The following is a 17,287-nucleotide window of genomic DNA, read 5'->3' as shown; positions in this document are numbered from 1 at the left end:
CATATAGAGATCTTCTGTTTTGGCTTCTGTTTAAACTTCACATCATCAAACAAATTTTATTACAGACTGGGCTAAATTGATTAAATTATATATATATATATATATATATATATAATATATATATATTATATATATATATATATATATATATATAAAATTCCCTTCTCACCCACCGCGGGTGGTTGTTATCCTCTGAGCTCGGGTCCTCTACCAGAGGCCTGGGAGCTTGAGGGTCCTGCGCAGTATCTTGGCTGTGCCAAGGACTGCACATTTCTGGACTGAGATGTCTGATGTTGTTCCTGGGATCTGTTGTAGCCACTGCTCCAGTTTGGGGGTTACTGCCCCGAGGGCCCCGATGACCACAGGCACCACTGTGGTCTTCACCTTCCAGGCCCTCTCCAGTTCCTCCCTGAGGCCCTGGTATTTCTCTAGTTTCTCGTGCTCCTTTTCCTGATGTTGCAATCACTTGGTATTGCTACATCTACCACAACGGCTTTCCTCTGATGTTTATCCACTACGACAATGTCTGGTTGGTTCGCCATTACCATTTTGTCTGTCTGGATCTGGAAGTCCCACAGGATCTTAGCTCTGGCGTTCTCCACCACCTTTGGGGGTGTTTCCCACTTTGATCTTGGGGTTTCCAGTCCATATTCTGCACAGATGTTTCTGTACACTATGCCTGCCACTTGGTTATGTCGCTCCATGTACGCTTTCCCTGCCAGTATCTTGCACCCTGCTGTGATGTGCTGGACTGTCTCAGGGGCCTCCTTGCACAACCTACACCTTGGGTCTTGTCTGGTGTGGTAGATCTGGGCCTCTATTGCTCTGGTGTTTAGGGCCTGTTCCTGGGCTGCCAGGATGAGGGCCTCTGTGCTGTCCTTGAGTCCAGCTTTTTCCAGCCATTGGTAGGATTTACTGATATCAGCCACTTGGCTGATATCAGTATTTGCTGGTGGTACATCCCATGTAGGGGTTTGTCCTCCCATGATGGTATCTCTGGCACCTCAACCTCCGTTCCCTGTTGTCTGAGACATTCACTGAGCACATTGTCTGTTGAGGCTTTGTCCCTGATGTATTTTATGGATCTTAGTTGTTTCGTCCTGGACAGTGGTTCTCACACTCACTAGTCCTCTGCCTCCTTCCTTGCGGCTCGTGTACAGTCTCAGGGTGCTGGATTTGGGATGGAACCCTCCATGCATGGTTAGTAGCTTTCTGGTCTTAATATCTGTGGCTTTTATCTCCTCCTTTGGCCAGCTAATTATTCCAGCAGGGTATCTGATTACTGGCAAGGCATAGCTGTTTATCGCACGGATTTTGTTCTTGCCATTGAGCTGGCTTCTCAGGACTTGCCTTATTCGTTGGAGGTATTTAGCTGTGGCTCCTTTCCTTGTGACCTCATCGAGGTTGCCATTTGCTTGTGGTATACCTAGGTACTTGTAACTGTCCTCTATGTCTGCTATTGTTCCTTCTGGGAGTGAGACTCCTTCTGTGTGGATGACCTTCCCCCTCTTTGTGACCAGCCGACCACATTTCTCTAGTCCGAATGACATCCCAATGTCAGTGCTGTAGATCCTGGTGGTGTGGATCAGTGAGTCGATGTCTCGCTCACACTTGGCGTACAGCTTGATGTCATCCATGTAGAGTAGGTGACTGATATTGGCCCCATTTTTGAGTCTGTATCCGTAGCCAGTCTTGTTGATAACTTGGCTGAGGGGGTTCAGGCCTATGCAGAACAGTAGCGGGGACAGAGCATCTCCTTGGTATATGCCACATTTGATGGACACTTGTGCAAGTGGTTTGCAGTTGGCTTCAAGGGTGGTTTTCCACAGCCTCATCGAGTTTGCAATGAAGGCTCTCAGAGTCCTGTTGATGTTATACATCTCTAAGCATTCAATGATCCAAGTATGCGGCATTGAGTCATAGGCTTTCTTGTAATCAATCCAAGCCATGCACAGGTTGGTGTGTCGGGTTTTGCAGTCTCGGGCAACTGTGCGGTCTACGAGGAGTTGGTGTTTGGCTCCTCTGCTATTTACACCGATACCCTTCTGTGCCGTGCTCATGTGTTTATCCATGTGTTTGCTTATCTTGGCTGCTATGATGCCTGACATGAGCTTCCAGGTTGTGGAGAGGCAGGTTATTGGTCGGTAGTTGGGTGGGACTGGACCCTTTGATGGATCCTTCTGGATTAGGATTGTCCGCCCTTCAGTTAACCATTCAGGGTGAGTCCCACTTTGTAGCAGCTGGTTCATTTGGGCTGCCATTCGCTCATGGAGAGCAGTGAGTTTTTTAGCCAGTAGGCATGGATCATGTCAGGCCCTGGTGCTGTCCAGTTTTTCATACCTGAGACTCTTTCTTGGACATCTGTCACAGTGATGGTTACCGGGGCTTGCTCAGGGAGGTTGCTGTGGTCCTCTCGTAGAGAGATCAGCCACTGTGCATTGCTGTTGTGGGACGCCTCCCTTTCCCATATGCCTTTCCAGTATTGTTCCGTCTCCAGCCTTGGTGGGTCTGCTCTGTTGTTATTGTTACCCTGCCATTGAGAGTACACCTTAGCTGGTTGAGTGGAGAAGAGCCGGTTAATCCTTCTGGATTCATTCTCCCTTGTGTATCTCTTTAGGCGGCTGGACAAGGCTTGGAGCCTCTGTTTGGCAGTCTCGAGTGCTTCAGGTATGGGCATCTTGCTGTACTTTCTGGGTACTGGTCTTTTCATTGTACCCTTGTGGAGCTCTGACAGTTGGCTCACTTCCCTCCTTGTTACCTTGATTTTAGCCTCTAACCGTCTTTTCCATGGTGGGTATTGGGTCTCATGGTTGCTCTTATAGCCAAGTATCTCAAGGATCACTGATGCTGAGTTGTAGATCAGCTCATTGGTTTCTGTTATGGTGTTGGTAGGGATCGTTCTCAATGCTGCATTCACATTCTCAATGAGACTTTCAGATGGTACTTCACTCAGCCGTTGTAATTGGCGCCGAGGAGGCCTGGTTGTCATTCGGGTCATGATTCTCTCTCTCAGGTCAGCAGCTGTCTCGTTCAGCTCTGTTTCGCTCATTGGGGCCGTGTATCCCCTCACTGGGTGGGGACTTGTAGTTAAGTCCCCACAGTCCTGACATCCGGGTTCCTCCCTTTTGCCGTAGCATTTGTGTTGTATCTCGTCAATCTCAAGTTGTGATAGCAGTTGCCGTTTGCGGATGTTGGAACACTGAGCTACTAGTTGTTTAGCGCTTAGTGTTGACTGGGGATGTCGAAGTAACCATTCCTTCCCCAGTCTTTGCATGTAACCTCTCTCACTAGGGTTACTTGAGTAGTAGCATTCCAACAGATCCACATTTTCATCTCTCGCCCATTTCCGTCTTGTTCCAGTAGCCCATTTGTCATCAAGGTGCTCTGGTTCCCCAACACCTGACGCAGACCTTGTTTGGCCGGGCGACGTCTGAGCCGGCATGTTATGCAACTTAGTATCTCTCATGGTATGAGGTAGGCAGTAGCTTGAAGGGTCTTGCCTAAGGACCCAGACTGGATTTGAACCCTGCCCTCTCGGGTGATATACTGATGCCTTATGTATTGAGCTATCCAGTTTATCTCTATATGATACCAAAATGTTTCCATAACAAAAAAAAAAAGGCAAAAACTGAAGAAATCTGTCATGGAGAAGAGTAAAACAAGCTAGCTTACACAATAAATGCCTCTGTCACCGTATTTACTAAGGTTATTTTTTACATAGTGTGAACGCTGTAACACCTGGCTGCAAATCGTCTGATGAGATTCTGGTGAAGAACGCACAAAATCTTCTTCAGACTGTTCTGAGAGGGGTTCACGCTGCAGAAACAGCCTGCATCACGGTCAATATAAAACCAAACATCAACACAGTCACACTGATATATCATTTTGCTCAGGTCTTTTAGGAAGTCAAATTATCCGATGTTACAAAATTAACATAATTTTCATCATTCCAGGGTTTGAAGCAGCCAGAGCCAAACTCAGATGGTGCAGAAGCAACAGCCTTGTGCTTCCAGTGGAAGAAAAACTTGGAAATCTATCGAGCCCAGCAGACGACTAACCCAGAAACTGATGATCTTGGTTTAAGAAAAACATCCTCACACACTTTAGCTCCCAGTCTCGCCCCCCGGGTTAATGTAAGAACGACCTTCAAGTAAATAGCTTTGTATTTTCAAAACTAAATGTAATGTGGTCAAAATAGGCTTGGAAAAAAAAAACAATTAAAGGATGAACTCTTTTCTTTCCCGTCAAACGATCTTGAAATTTAAAGAAGCAATAACGTTTCTGTTTCTTTCTCAGATAAAGATTCCAAGAATAATTTAGGATCTTCTAGAGACGACAAGAATAACAAGTGAGAGTTAGCTATTAAGGTAATCAATGATTATTCTTGATCACACTAAGATTTACTTTATTTTCTGTTGTTTTAATAAAGTTAAACGAAACATAAGTGAGAAGACACTATTTGCAAAAAGGATAAGAGGGAAAGCTCAAAGCTAGCAAATTGCACGTTAAAAATACAAATGGCAAATTTAAAAAAAAATTGTCAAAGATTTATTGTTGTAACCCTTTTGGATGCCATAAACATATTTTTGAGCGTTTGAAACGCCAGTCGCCTCATATAAGATCTGAAAGAATATTTTGGAGAAAAATTGCTGCTTTTGTATATCACAAACAGCACTTTCTGCTTGTAAAATAAACACAAAATTTTATTTACAACATATTACTAAAGAAGGTCAATGAAAGTCTCACATATTAAAATTGAACTAATATGACAGGAACAGACATTAAAGCTCCAATGTGACTTTGTTTCATTCTTTTATTCAATATATTCATAATAAAACCACTTAAACGATGAGCATGTGTAGTTAAAACCAAAAAGCTGGTGTCACCATACAAACAGGAATAAAAATCTGTTTATACATGAAGCACTCAGTAAAACACACTGTACACATAATATAAAATGCACATTTACAGTGAAAAATATGAGAGAAAATAAAAAAGGGAACATTTCACGTTTTAGGAAAACAAAAAGCAGCACACGTTACTGAGAAAAGCTGCTACTGAAATGCCTCATTCTATAACATTCTCACTTTATGAATACAGGCTGAAATGCAGTGCTCTACAAACGCCAAACAGATAGAAACTGGGTCACATTTGTTACATATATGTACATTTACTTGTAATGCCTTTCAGATAATATTTCTGTACAGAAAATACACGGAAAAATGTTTTCATCCATTTTTCATTTTCATTTTGTTTCTCATTTTTAGGACATAAAATAAACATTTACCTGCTACCTCCAAGCTGGTCAGTGTTTTTCTTTTGTAAAATGGCACATGTACAGTGGATTAAAGAGTGAGTGTAATCCATGAAATGATACACATTTTGCCACCTTATAACCAATGGGATTATAGACCAACAACTCTAAATAACTCTAAAAGAGACAGAGAAAAGAAACATCATTTAATAAAAATAAAATTCAGAAGTGTGGTGTGTATTTGCATTCAGCTCCTTTGATTGATTAATCCAAATATTAATCAGATAATCATGTTAGAAGTATGTTGTTTTAATCCTTTGTTCCGATTTACTGATTATCAGAACAACTGGTTACCAAAATAATTGCTAGGTGTAGCACTAAAAGCAACAATGGGACAGTTTGTGTCATGTGTTAGAACGGCCCAGTCAAAGTTCAAAGCAAAGTAATGACAACATACAGTCTTCATTGAGTCCAACACAGTTTAAACTGCTTTACAGTGAAGAATGGGCAACATTCTCAGTCTCCAGATGTACAATAGTGTTAGTCATACATCAAACAACTAGAAATGAGTTCCTGGCTCATAGGTGCTGAATTCAAACACATACAATCTACATTTTTTCCCACATTAAATCCCAGTAATAAGTTTGTAACGTGACAAAATGTGAAAACGATACAAATACATTTGCAAGGTCCTCCAAGTCAAATTGAGTTCCCAATGTCTGATATAAACAACAAAAAGAAGAAACTATAGCAAGCTCATCTAAAATGACGCAGTGCAAACATTTCAGCAAAACGCATCAACTGTACAGAAATCTTAAAAAGTGTAGCAGCATGGAAATACATCTGAAATGCAATTTCATGATGCATATGATAAAAGGACTCTTGATTTTCTAAAAAGCTAAAGTCATTGACAAATTAAAAGCTAATGTCTGGTTCAGGTAAAAAATGCAAAGATAAAAGTAAGGACACATAATTATCTCTCAGTGGAAAGCAATAAATACTGTCATAGTAGTGAGTACACTCAAAATAGTCGGTCTGCATGAAGAGAATCAAAACATAACACCTCAACTTTCCCATACTCCTGTTTTCATGTGCAGCTGTGATAACCTGTACATGATTATTTACAGAAATAAATAGAGCCATGTATTGCTAAATAAAGATAAGTGACAATGTTTTACGAAACATAAAACTGCAGTATGTAATTTTTGTAAAAAATATATATATATTTTTACAAATTTGTTGAAACAGTCACTATGTCATAACAGCACGTCAGATAATTTATGGAAAAAATCTAGCTCCTCTGCCATCTCCAGGTACTCCGAGTGCTAATTAGAAACAACCAATCAGAACCAGGAGGAGGGTTTTAGTGCTGTCAATCACACTCATTGAGGTGCTGCTCATCCTCCTTCTCTCAGGCTTGTTACCATAGCCATTGATGATGGCGGATAAATGGTTTTCCTGTAACAGTAAGTTGTCTGTCCGCCAACACCACATTGAGCAGCAGTTATTACCATGAAAATAACTGACAGCACTAAGACCCTCCTCCTGGCTCTGATTGGTTGTCTTTGGTTGGAGCAGTGCATTTCTTCAGACAGAAAAGAGCAGCTCAGGAAGGAGGCGGAGGAGATTGATATTTTCAGACATTATCTATCTCAAACTGTCACAACATGGTGACAGTTTTAACAAATATGTAAAAAAAACCATTTTATAAGAGTTACATTCTGCAGCTTTACTTGTTTTAAATTTTCACGCTGAAGAATTTACTGACAGAAAGGAGAAGCAGTGGGATCAAAAGTCTTGAATACGTCTTTCAGTGTCCTGTCATCCGTCTCATCTGAATCTTTCTGCTCTGCTTCTTCTTCCATAACTTCTTCCTCTTCCTTGTCCTTGTCCATATTTCCCTCCTGATCCTTGCTGACCTCTGTCTCTTCCTGCGGTCCTGCAGTCCCCTGTGCTCCTTGTTTAGCCTGCCTTGGGTCGACGTACTGTGGCCGGATCAGTCCGGCTAGCGTTGGGATGGGGAGGTTATGAACCGCTGGGGGTTTGACTGGTGAGGCAGGTGGAGCTCCATTGGAGGAAGTAGCAGAAGGAATCTGTTGGGAGGCGACTTCTGTGCTTTTTACCTCCTCAATCGAGCCACTTCGCTGGGTTGGTGAGAGAGATGGCGCCAGAGAGTTCTCCGTTTTCGATGACTGTTTCAAAATTCCTGGTTTTTTAGGAGGATCAAGCGGCTCCCGGCGAGACGGGTCAGTTTGAGAGCGGGGGTCGTACAAGCTGATACCCCCGAGGATCGTGGTGGGACTCTCCAGCCCTCCATCAGACGACGCCAACCGGGGAGCATACGGCGGCAGTTTCTCAGGGTCCGGCTTGCCTTGGGCAGCTGGGGGAGACGAGTTGGCACCGGCCTTCTGGAGTCTGGGGTCCACCAATCCTCCTGCTGAGGGGGGTTCCTTCTGACCGAGCACCTTGGAGTCGAGGCTCCCTCTCCGCTTGATTCTGGGGTCCAGAGATTTCTGTTGCCGTGGGTCTACAGGCCTCTCCGTGGAGGATCGAGTCTCCAGGGATACTCCGGGTATCCGGCCCAAACGTTCCTTTAAACGGGCAGCCGCGAGTCTGGGGTCGGACGGTGGCGGGCTGGAGACTATCGAATGGTCGGGCTGGTTGGTTCTGTTCATCTGTGCGTCGGCTATCAGCGGGGGGAGCGGCAAGTTGATGGAGTGCTCCTGTTTGGGGACAAGTGAAGGGATGAGGTCCTCCGGCGCCCACACCACGGTCTGAGCAAAGGCAGGACGCTGGAGCAGAATGTCAACCCGAATGTGACTGAACTGCTTCAGCTGACAGCGAGGGTCCCGCAACACGATGCCAGGGCTGGACTCCAGAGGGATAAGAACCGCTCTGTCCTTCAGTTCCCGCTCTCCTTCCTCATCCTCCTCTGCTGTTGGAGCCTTTTGAGGAGCAGGATGATTCAGCTGGCGGCCAACATCGCTGGGTCTCGTCTTCCTGGGATCCCTGGGGAGTCTTGAATCCGCTGCTCCATCCAGCTCCTTACTGGGATCCTGGAGTCGCTGTCTAGGGTCGATCTTGACCCTGGGGTCGCTGGGAGGGGCTCGTTCCTTCATGAGCCTGGGGTCGCCCAGAGCTAGGGTGGCTGACACAGCATGGAAGGGCTTGGACTGACTCTGCTGCATTTCATTCTGCTTCTTCAGAGATTTCAAGATGGAGGAGACACAAGAGGCCCCATCCTCATCATCGCTTGAGTACCAGTTTGTTGTTTCATCTGCAGAAAAAAAATTTCATAAACAAAAAAGCTGCCATTTCATTCCATCACCATTGCTATTTCAATATAATCACTGTTTTTGTTCATTAATTCATTTCATATTGTATGGGACCGACAAGAAAAAACTAGTACTTAAATGTGAAGTGGAAAGAAAAATTATACTTGGTTGTATTTTTTTATGTTAATAAATTCACAAAAATTAAGTGAGCATTTAAATTGAGTCTCATTTTCTTTGATACTTTTACACAGGGCTGCAACTAATTATTTTAGTACTTGAGTATTTCATTAATTATTTTAACGATTAAAAAAATTGGCAAATTCTGCAGATTTTTTCACTTAACCTCTCTCTACAGCTTATTTTGTACAATTTTAAAAATATATTAGAAATTTACAAATTATCAAATGTTCTACAAAGAAATAGTGTATGTTCTTTTGGTAATAAAATGTTTATTTTCTTATTTTAAAAAAGGAATTGAATTATTTGATTATTTGCGTTTTTAATGTATTGCAAATATTGTGTAAAAAAGACTTAAGTGGTTAAATGATCAATCTGCAGAATGTGCCAATTTATTTACTTGATTGTCAGATTAATAGATAGAAAAACCATTCACTAAAACAATTGTTTGTTGCAGCCTTACAGTCAGACACAAGTTCATGTTAGCCTGCCCCTTTAAATGCTAGTTAAATAATGCTAAGTTTTAGTCTATAACATGGCACAATGTAGAAAACATTGAAGGGGCATGAATATTTAATTGGCAAGACGCTTTAATTGTCACCATGGTTTGTCTTATTGTACTGAATTTTCTTCAATTACTAAGTAAATGGAAGATGATGTGATTTGATGTTATTTACCATCAGTACATCTTCCAGTCAGTAAATAAACACATACCCTCACCTCTGTTGTCATTCTTATCAGGTTGTACATCTGCTCTGTGTGGCTCTTTGCTCTGGGCTTCCTGCTGCTGCTGTGTCAGGTGTAACAGGATGGCCTTCTGCACCGCTGGTGGCAAAGACTGCAGCTGTGACTCTGCACCCATCAGCTGCTGAAGGTTCTGTATGAAGGCCTGACCAGGTTCCACTACATTGTTGAAAACAATATATATATTTAGGAAGGGAAAAAAATGAAGGGAAATAAGCAGATTTAATTGTTGTTTTAAATTATTACTGACCTTCCTGCTGACCGACGGCCTGGTTTTGAAAGAAGCTGCTTAATAAATCCACTGGATTCTGACCAAACGATGAGAAGGATAACATGTTCTGTAGCATCTGCATGTCTGGTGGGAACGGAAGCTTCTGCATATTCATCGGCTGGTTTATACTGGCTCCATGAAATGGTGGGGGCTGGCCAGAGGTGGGTGGTGGTTGCATTGGAAACCCATGAGGGGGAAGTTTTCCTGGGGGACTCTGAGGCATTGTTGGCCCTGTGGGGAGACCCATAGGAACAGCTGATTCAGCTGCTGGTACCGGAGCCGCAGCTGCAGCAGTGTCCTCTGACCCATCTGCCTGATTCTGGGAGAAGTTGGAGCCGCTGAAAGACAAAGATGATGTTACAGTGAAGAAATGTTGTAGCTTAAAAATATTATTCAAAAATCCCATTTTGTACATTTTGTACTTCCAGTTGTTTAAAAACAAAGTAATTTTTTGGGAAAGTGACCCAAATGACATCACAAATTAGCAGGCTCTTCCCCTCACCTAGCAACCGCAGCAAAGCACAGCCCATTACCTACCAACCCTGATGGAGCTCCGCCCATCTGCTAGCAACTTGAACTGAGTTCCAGCATGTTTGGTCAACTTTTTTTTACTGCTGTTTGTGTTGTACAGTGGCTGCTGGAAAAGACTTGTCAACCAGAAACCATCTGCTGCTTTCTTGCTGGTTGCTACTTTTACTTTTCAAAGATGTACGGTTCTATAATTGTGTAAAGGAGTAGACATTGAGTTGGGGGGCATGGCCAGCAGCACCTTATTTGAATTTAAAGTGACAAGATGCCCTAAAACTTAAATTCTTAAAGAAGCTCAAAATAGGCAGAACTGACCAGACTAAAATCTTATCATTCAGGAATTAATTTGTGCAAAAAATGAAATGAACACTATTTTATTACAGCCACACACCTAGTTTAACCTGTTCAAGAAAGCCTAACAGGTCACCTTTTATGTCACTTTGATTTAAGAATATTTTAGTTACCTCAAAGCAATTTTTTGTGCCAAGTCCACAGTGGGATGAACCTTGATTTCAAACAGAGAGGGAATCTTCTTCCCACCCTGACCAGATGCCCCATCTGTTGGACTGCTCTGACCCGGGGTGGGCAGCAACCCCACTCCAGGAGGGGGCTTTGGTAATGGGGCGATACCCTGCTTTCTCAAATCTTCCAGCTCCAACTCATCCTCCCGGGCATTCTCCTCTTCTGTGTTAATTATCTATTACATGAATCAGGGAAAGGAAACGTTAAAATCTAAGACTAGTAGCGTGGAGAATGAGCGCCTAAAACAGGGGTGTCCAAAGTTCTGGTCACATGGGAAAAAATTATTGGTCAAACTAAGATGGAATATAAAATTGTAGATATAAAACTTTAAAATGGTTTTGCATATCTTAAAGAAAGACATTTAGTTTTCAAAATGTTTTAAGAGAATTTGGTAAAAGTCACTAGATAGAAATGATTCAATCTTTTACAAAAGCTTGGTGATAAAAAGACAAATACTTTGTGTTGTAGCTAACATTTTCCATTTTCCTGGGCTATACTTTGGACACCTCTAGTACAAGATTAAAGATTACCTTATCAAGCAGCTCTTTCGTGACATCATTCAAAGCATCATGGGAAAATTTGCAGTTCTCCCCTTGGTAACATTTGGCTCCTGTGTGAAAGAACTTGCAGGGGTATTCATGTGCAAACAAAAGTTAAGGAACCTAATCAGGATGTTTCAGTGTGTTAAAAAAACATTTAGACACTATAAACTTTCTAGGTTGTTGCAATATAACCCCTAAACTTCATTACATATTATTGGTCCAATATTTGAATCTTATTGTGATTGGAAAAATAAATACAAGTAATTATTCTAATTAAATTCAAAAGAACATTACTAATCCCAAAGGGTACTTAAGTAAAATATATTAAATAAAATAAATTGTTTCCTGAATTGTTTTACAAACATTTGGAAAAGCAGGACATGCACTTATTCCAACAACTGACCCCTAATCTGATTCCCCTAAATTCAGTGCAGTGCAATCAATTGCAAAAAGTCACTTAATTATCAAATAGACTCTACCTTTATTTAATCTAATACTAATACAGACAAGTTAGGGATTAAAGCTACAAAGAAGCTTAAAGCATAGTTAGTTTGTAATTATAATGTGACAAAATGCAAAAAAAGTCAAGGGGTAAAAATATTCTGCACATAAAGAGAAATAAGAACATTCAGTGAAGGATATTGTGCATGTAAATGCAATGATCTCCTTTGCTGCAGTATCCTTGCAGGTAAAACTTACAAAGTTCCTTTTTCTTATCAGGCACAACCAGCTCATGTTCAAATTTGCACTGTTCCCCCTGTGCAAACACAAAGGACAATGTTTAAGTATCATCCAGTGATCACTGTGAGAAGAAGCTGGACACCCAGGCCTCTTCTTACCTTGATGCAGCGACCCTCAAGGAAGTACTTGCAGATGTATCTACCGTTGTGCTCAACCGTATGCTGACTAATGAACTCCTTGCTCATGATTGGTCGCTTCTTCTGAAAGCCAGATGAGATTTTTCCCTCCTGCAGCACAAAATAAATGAAAATCAAGCCTCATTTCTACAGAGTAGAAATGAAAACTCACACAAAGTTGTGTGAGTTTATTTGATACTTACTGGTCCCATGTCTTCCATTCCCAGGTCTCCTCCCCGGCCACGCCCGCGTCCTCCCCACGGTTTGCCTTTCAATTTCTTGTTTTTCAGGAGCATCCCTCGCCCTCTTCCTGGTCCGCTCCCTCTGCCCCTTCCTCTCTGTCCGACTGAAAGTAAAATAAATAAATAAATCTCTCAATATTCAGCTGAAAAATATCAGTAATCTTCAGTATATTGTGATAAACTTCTGAAGGAAAACAGAAGTTTATCACAACCTTTATTGAAGGCTGGATAATGTTCTACAAGTTTGCAGAGGTTAACTTATTAAAAGTAACAAACTGACATAAAAGTTACATAAAAGTTACTTCTAAGTTATTTTTGTCTTATTTATAGTGCACTAAGATATTTGAACTGTAAACCAGACCAAAAATAAACCGGTTCGTACACTGCTGATGCTTCATCCCTCTCAAGCTTCCTCTGCTCATCTGATCCTTTGAGTAGCGTCCCTTCCCCTGATTCCCATCTTTAGACTGCTGGTACTCTGACATGTCGTCTTCATAATCCTCCTCTTCTTCATCGTAGTCATACTTATCATCACTGTAATCATCGCTGTATTTATCAAAATCGCTGCTCTTTTGCGGGGATGACTTCTTCGAGTTGCCATAGAGTCCCTTTGAATGCTGTTGGTTGAAACAAACAGAGTAATATCTTCTTTTAATTCTCAAAAAGCTACTAATGAGGCAGATAGAAGTGGGGGTAAACTCACTTGAGAGGGCTGGTTATCAGAGTCACGGCTGTAGCCTTGGCCCTTCCTGCTTTTGGGCCTTTCTGATCGGTCGTAGTCCGAGTCGTAACTGTCGGAGCTAGAGCTGCTGGAGGGGGAATGATGCTGAGGAAAAAAGGACAAAAAGAAGAAAAAAAACGGATTCTGAATTAACCAGCTAATAACTGATGCAAAAATATTCAGCTGCAGCAAAGCTGTGCCTGTTTTTATTTAGAGGATTGCAAAAGATCAACTACAACAAGTTCTACATATAGAAATCTGATCTTATCTCTCACTGCTGACTGCAAATTGTCAGGCAACACTGAAAAAAAACTAAGTCTTTCTAAGTATTTTGTTTCTAGTGCAAATATCTTAATAGACTTGCAAGACAATAAAACTAACAAGTAACTTTTTGAACAAGATACAGGTTGTTTTAAGTCAATAATTCCTGAATATTAATGAAAATTCCAGTTCCACTAACAGTTTTGACAAGACATTTTTCCCATGTCATAAATGAAAGAATTACCAGTGGAATTAGTACTTTTTAATATATATTCAAGAATTATTCACTTAAAAAAAGTTAATTCTAAGTTATTTTTGTCTTATTTATAGTGCACTAAGATATTTGAACTGTAAACCAGACCAAAAATACGTAGTAAGATTTTGTGTTTCTGCAGTGAAACAGTCACAGATACCTTTCACAAGTAAGTCACAATAGCTGTTAGTTAAAGATGTTTTTTGTTCACATAGAGTTACATTGGGATATAAAAATGTAAAGTTCAGTGGAAGGAAAAGTTATGGCAGAGAAATGTAGACAAGCAACAGCATATCTGTGGCTTCTGGGGGGCTTATCAAACTATTATAGAAATAATTGACCTTCTTGATATTTATTGAGATGTGATTTTTCTTGACTTACTCTTTGCCTTTCACGTTTCCTCCTTTTGGACTTCCTTTTCTCTCGGGTCTTTTTGTATCTTTTCCTTGCATGTCTCCGTGCCTTTTCCTCTTTCTCCTTATTTTTCTCCTTTTCTTTCTCTTTCTCGTCATCCTTTACCTCAACAGCCTCTTTGTTCTCCTCCACAATCTCAATTCCCTCATCATCTATTTCTCCATCTTCCAGTTCACCGTCCTCCCTAAGAGGAAGAAAAACTTTACATTAATGCACAGATTATTTTAAATAGAAATATCTATATGTATTTTTTTCAAGTCATAAGTATAGTCAGCCTCTCATACACCCTAAATATTTTTTTTTTTTGGCAAATTAGACAGAATAAAAATGTAATATGATAAGAAACATGATTAAATACACTCATCACCTTCAGCTGGACAAACAATTATGTCAAATTTTACTTCACCTCTAAGATTTTGCGCACCCAAAACAGCTTATGACTGTTTAAATTTTATCTTTAAATTAACCCATCATTTGTCATCAGTAGCTGCTTTATTGAAGGTTGGATAATGTTCTACAAGTTTGCAGAGGTTAACTTATTAAAAGTAACAAACTGACATATTTTAATAACTAAAGTTGTGAAAATGTGTGATTCACAGGACGAAATTATAAAAACTGCAAAACTAAAAAAAACAATTATTAACAGCAAAAGAATAGTGCATGAAGATATAAAAATGTTTATTACTATTATTATTTGGGTACAGTTTTATATCAGTGTGGGATATGTTCAATTTTCTTGGTTTTAATGTATTTTCATAACATGTCATCTGATTTAAAAAATATAATCCAGGTGGGAAAGAACTACTAAAACAGCTTATTGTATATTTAAGCCTGGATTTAGATAACAGTTTCCTCTCACATGACTGCAGACTAAAACAATTATAAAAACTTCAACTTTTCTCAGGAAAAGGCACACATTTTGCTAGTTATATAGGTATTTTGTGTCAATTAAAAAAATAATAATAACGTGTACAAGACACATAACCAAACTATTCAAACAAAATATTTGGATCCTTTAACACTTCTTCGGAAAAATGTAAGAACGTGTCCAATTACAAAAAAATGTATAAATATAGAGTAATGCACTCCTGAGTGTTGAACTGAATGAAAATTACAGCAAGATCCAAAAGATATTTAAATTGGACTTAGATGTGAATTAAAGATGGTTCAAGAAAGAAATAAAATTTTAAAACAAGTAGTAACATAACAAGGTATGTTTATCTAAGTACGTTCAAGGTAAAAGCCAGCTGAAAGATGCTAAAAGAAGTCTCCCAAAGCCCTAAAAGTTCATCACGTTGATATAAAACTGTATGTCAACAATCAGAAAGAAGACATGTAGGCCAGACTACAGCCACAGAGAAGACCGAATTATTTAGCAAAATTATTCAGACACCAGAGCATAGGACATGTTTTGAATAAACTGCAAACATCATTCAAGGAAGAGAATGTCAGATTGACTGTGAAGCACAGAGCTGGAAGTGTCATGGTTTGGACATGTTTTGTTTCAGTAGAACCTGGCCATCAACATACAATGAACTCTAACTTGTATCAGGAAGATAGATTAACTCTATGACTGAATATATTATTTCAAGAATAATTGTTGCCTTTCTGTATAAAAATGAAACCAATCAAATTAGATGTCATTTTTAATTTTTTGGTGCAAATACTGCAGTATTGCACTCAAGGTTATCCTACTATAACAATCTCATAGGGTCATGTCTTAATCTAAAGTAAATATTGGGATTCTTATTTAAATAAGCATATCTCTAGATAACTATAAATTTTATAGCTCATTAATACTTCAGTAATTAATGACTAGACTCTGAGCTGAGAACTTTTAGTCAAACTTAGTGGCTGCAAATTAATTGCTAATTATTTTGAATCCCATTTTCGATAGACTAAATGGGCACAAAATCACATATACCTCAAAGTAAGACTAATCCTTCATCATATGCACATGGTTAGTTCCTTGCTCAAAGTTTTTAAAACAATTCAAAGTTTGAAAAAAAAAACAGTAAGAGTATAAAGGCCTGGACATTGAAGAAACAAATGTCAAGCTTGTATGAACCGTTTTGGACCAGTTCTAGCAGGTGGCCGCCAGGGGGAGTGTGTCAACACGATGGGCGTGGCGCCTACGTCATTAGTTATTTGCATAATACCCTACAGATGGCAACAACAGCTCTATGATTCCCAGCAGCATAACAACAGGACGATGAGGTCTGCCACCTCGCATGAAAATGATAATGAATCATCGGCACGATGATGAAAAATATAGGCCGCTTGCACATATATGCACCAAAAAGACATGCAAAAAGTAAATTTAGAGGGGGAGGAACCTTAGAAATGTCTGCAAAAAAAGCAATACAAGCATGTAGACTCACAGCACTGAATCGCACAGATGAGCGTATTAAGAATTGCATTAAGAATATTACTCGACCTTTCATCCCCTGCAAGCTCAGAATCTGTCATGTTTTTGTCAAGAACAGGGGCTGGGGGACTGGAAACAAGGCTCACAGAAGCCATTTGGAGAGAAAGAGAGAAAGAAAAAATAATAAAAAATAACGGATCTGCTTCTCCTTCTCCCCCGGTAACAAGAGTGAATTATAACACGGTCACTCAAAGGAGACGGTTGGTTTGTGAGAGATGCTGGAAGATTTCAGACTGGAAAAGACTCACGGTGTTACATGTCTCGACAGAGACAGTAAACAGACACTCTCCTCTTTCATTTTCAGTGGCGTTTTAACCCTGTGAGCACAGCTCGACACCCCGCTTTGCTAATGTCCCGTCGGTTGACAGCTGCCACGGTGAAAATAGAGGAGACGGAGGGAGAAACAGACAGGAATGTAAACCATGTTCGCTGGTTTCAGCATCCTCACAGGCTTTTTCAACAAGGGATATCATCACAAAATGGCTTCTGAGTTATGCTGCACATTCCTCGACAATGACTCCTCCGCCCATTTATAGGTGGGGCACATCTACCTAACTTGGAAACAGCAACTCTCGCTCAGCAATTGGTTAAAAATGGCACGAGTAGAGAAATCGGCTTTTCTGATTGGCTCGTAGAAATGTCACTCAATTTCAACACGTTCGCTGTAAAAATCACCATTAGTGTTTCCATCGCAGATGTTTATTGCTTTAGATGTTAGCTATATACATCTAAAACTCTCAATTGAATGTATAAAACTGCTAACCATGGTTTTTTTACTTATCGCCTTATCGGCAACAC

The 17,287-nt window shown here is 40.4% G+C and overlaps 1 protein-coding gene across 2 annotated transcripts; it reads right to left on the bottom strand.

Annotated features, from left to right (window-relative positions):
* Positions 1-4,795: 4,795 nt before the first annotated feature.
* Positions 4,796-17,004, bottom strand: LOC129359730 (zinc finger CCCH domain-containing protein 6). 2 transcript variants are annotated; one of them, XM_055029578.1, is made up of 12 exons: positions 16,499-17,004; positions 14,029-14,245; positions 13,116-13,238; positions 12,795-13,029; positions 12,374-12,516; positions 12,153-12,281; positions 11,956-12,070; positions 11,302-11,411; positions 10,714-10,946; positions 9,701-10,059; positions 9,427-9,609; positions 4,796-8,531 (listed from the first exon to the last, which is right to left on the bottom strand). In XM_055029578.1, exons 1-12 carry the CDS (start codon positions 16,582-16,584, stop codon positions 7,015-7,017), a joined length of 3,450 nt encoding a protein of 1,149 aa, XP_054885553.1. In that variant the 5' UTR covers positions 16,585-17,004; the 3' UTR covers positions 4,796-7,014. The 2 variants fall into 2 exon arrangements, with proteins under 2 accessions (XP_054885553.1, XP_054885554.1); XM_055029579.1 differs by having other exon boundaries at positions 16,738-17,004.
* Between the last annotated feature and the right edge of the window lie 283 nt (positions 17,005-17,287).

This window comes from Poeciliopsis prolifica, unplaced genomic scaffold (assembly GCF_027474105.1).
Source record: "Poeciliopsis prolifica strain line A6 unplaced genomic scaffold, Auburn_PproV2 SCAFFOLD005, whole genome shotgun sequence".
NCBI classification, from domain to species: domain Eukaryota; kingdom Metazoa; phylum Chordata; class Actinopteri; order Cyprinodontiformes; family Poeciliidae; genus Poeciliopsis; species Poeciliopsis prolifica.
Note: the sequence above shows the minus strand (reverse complement) of the source record. Positions and strands in the feature narration are given on the sequence as shown.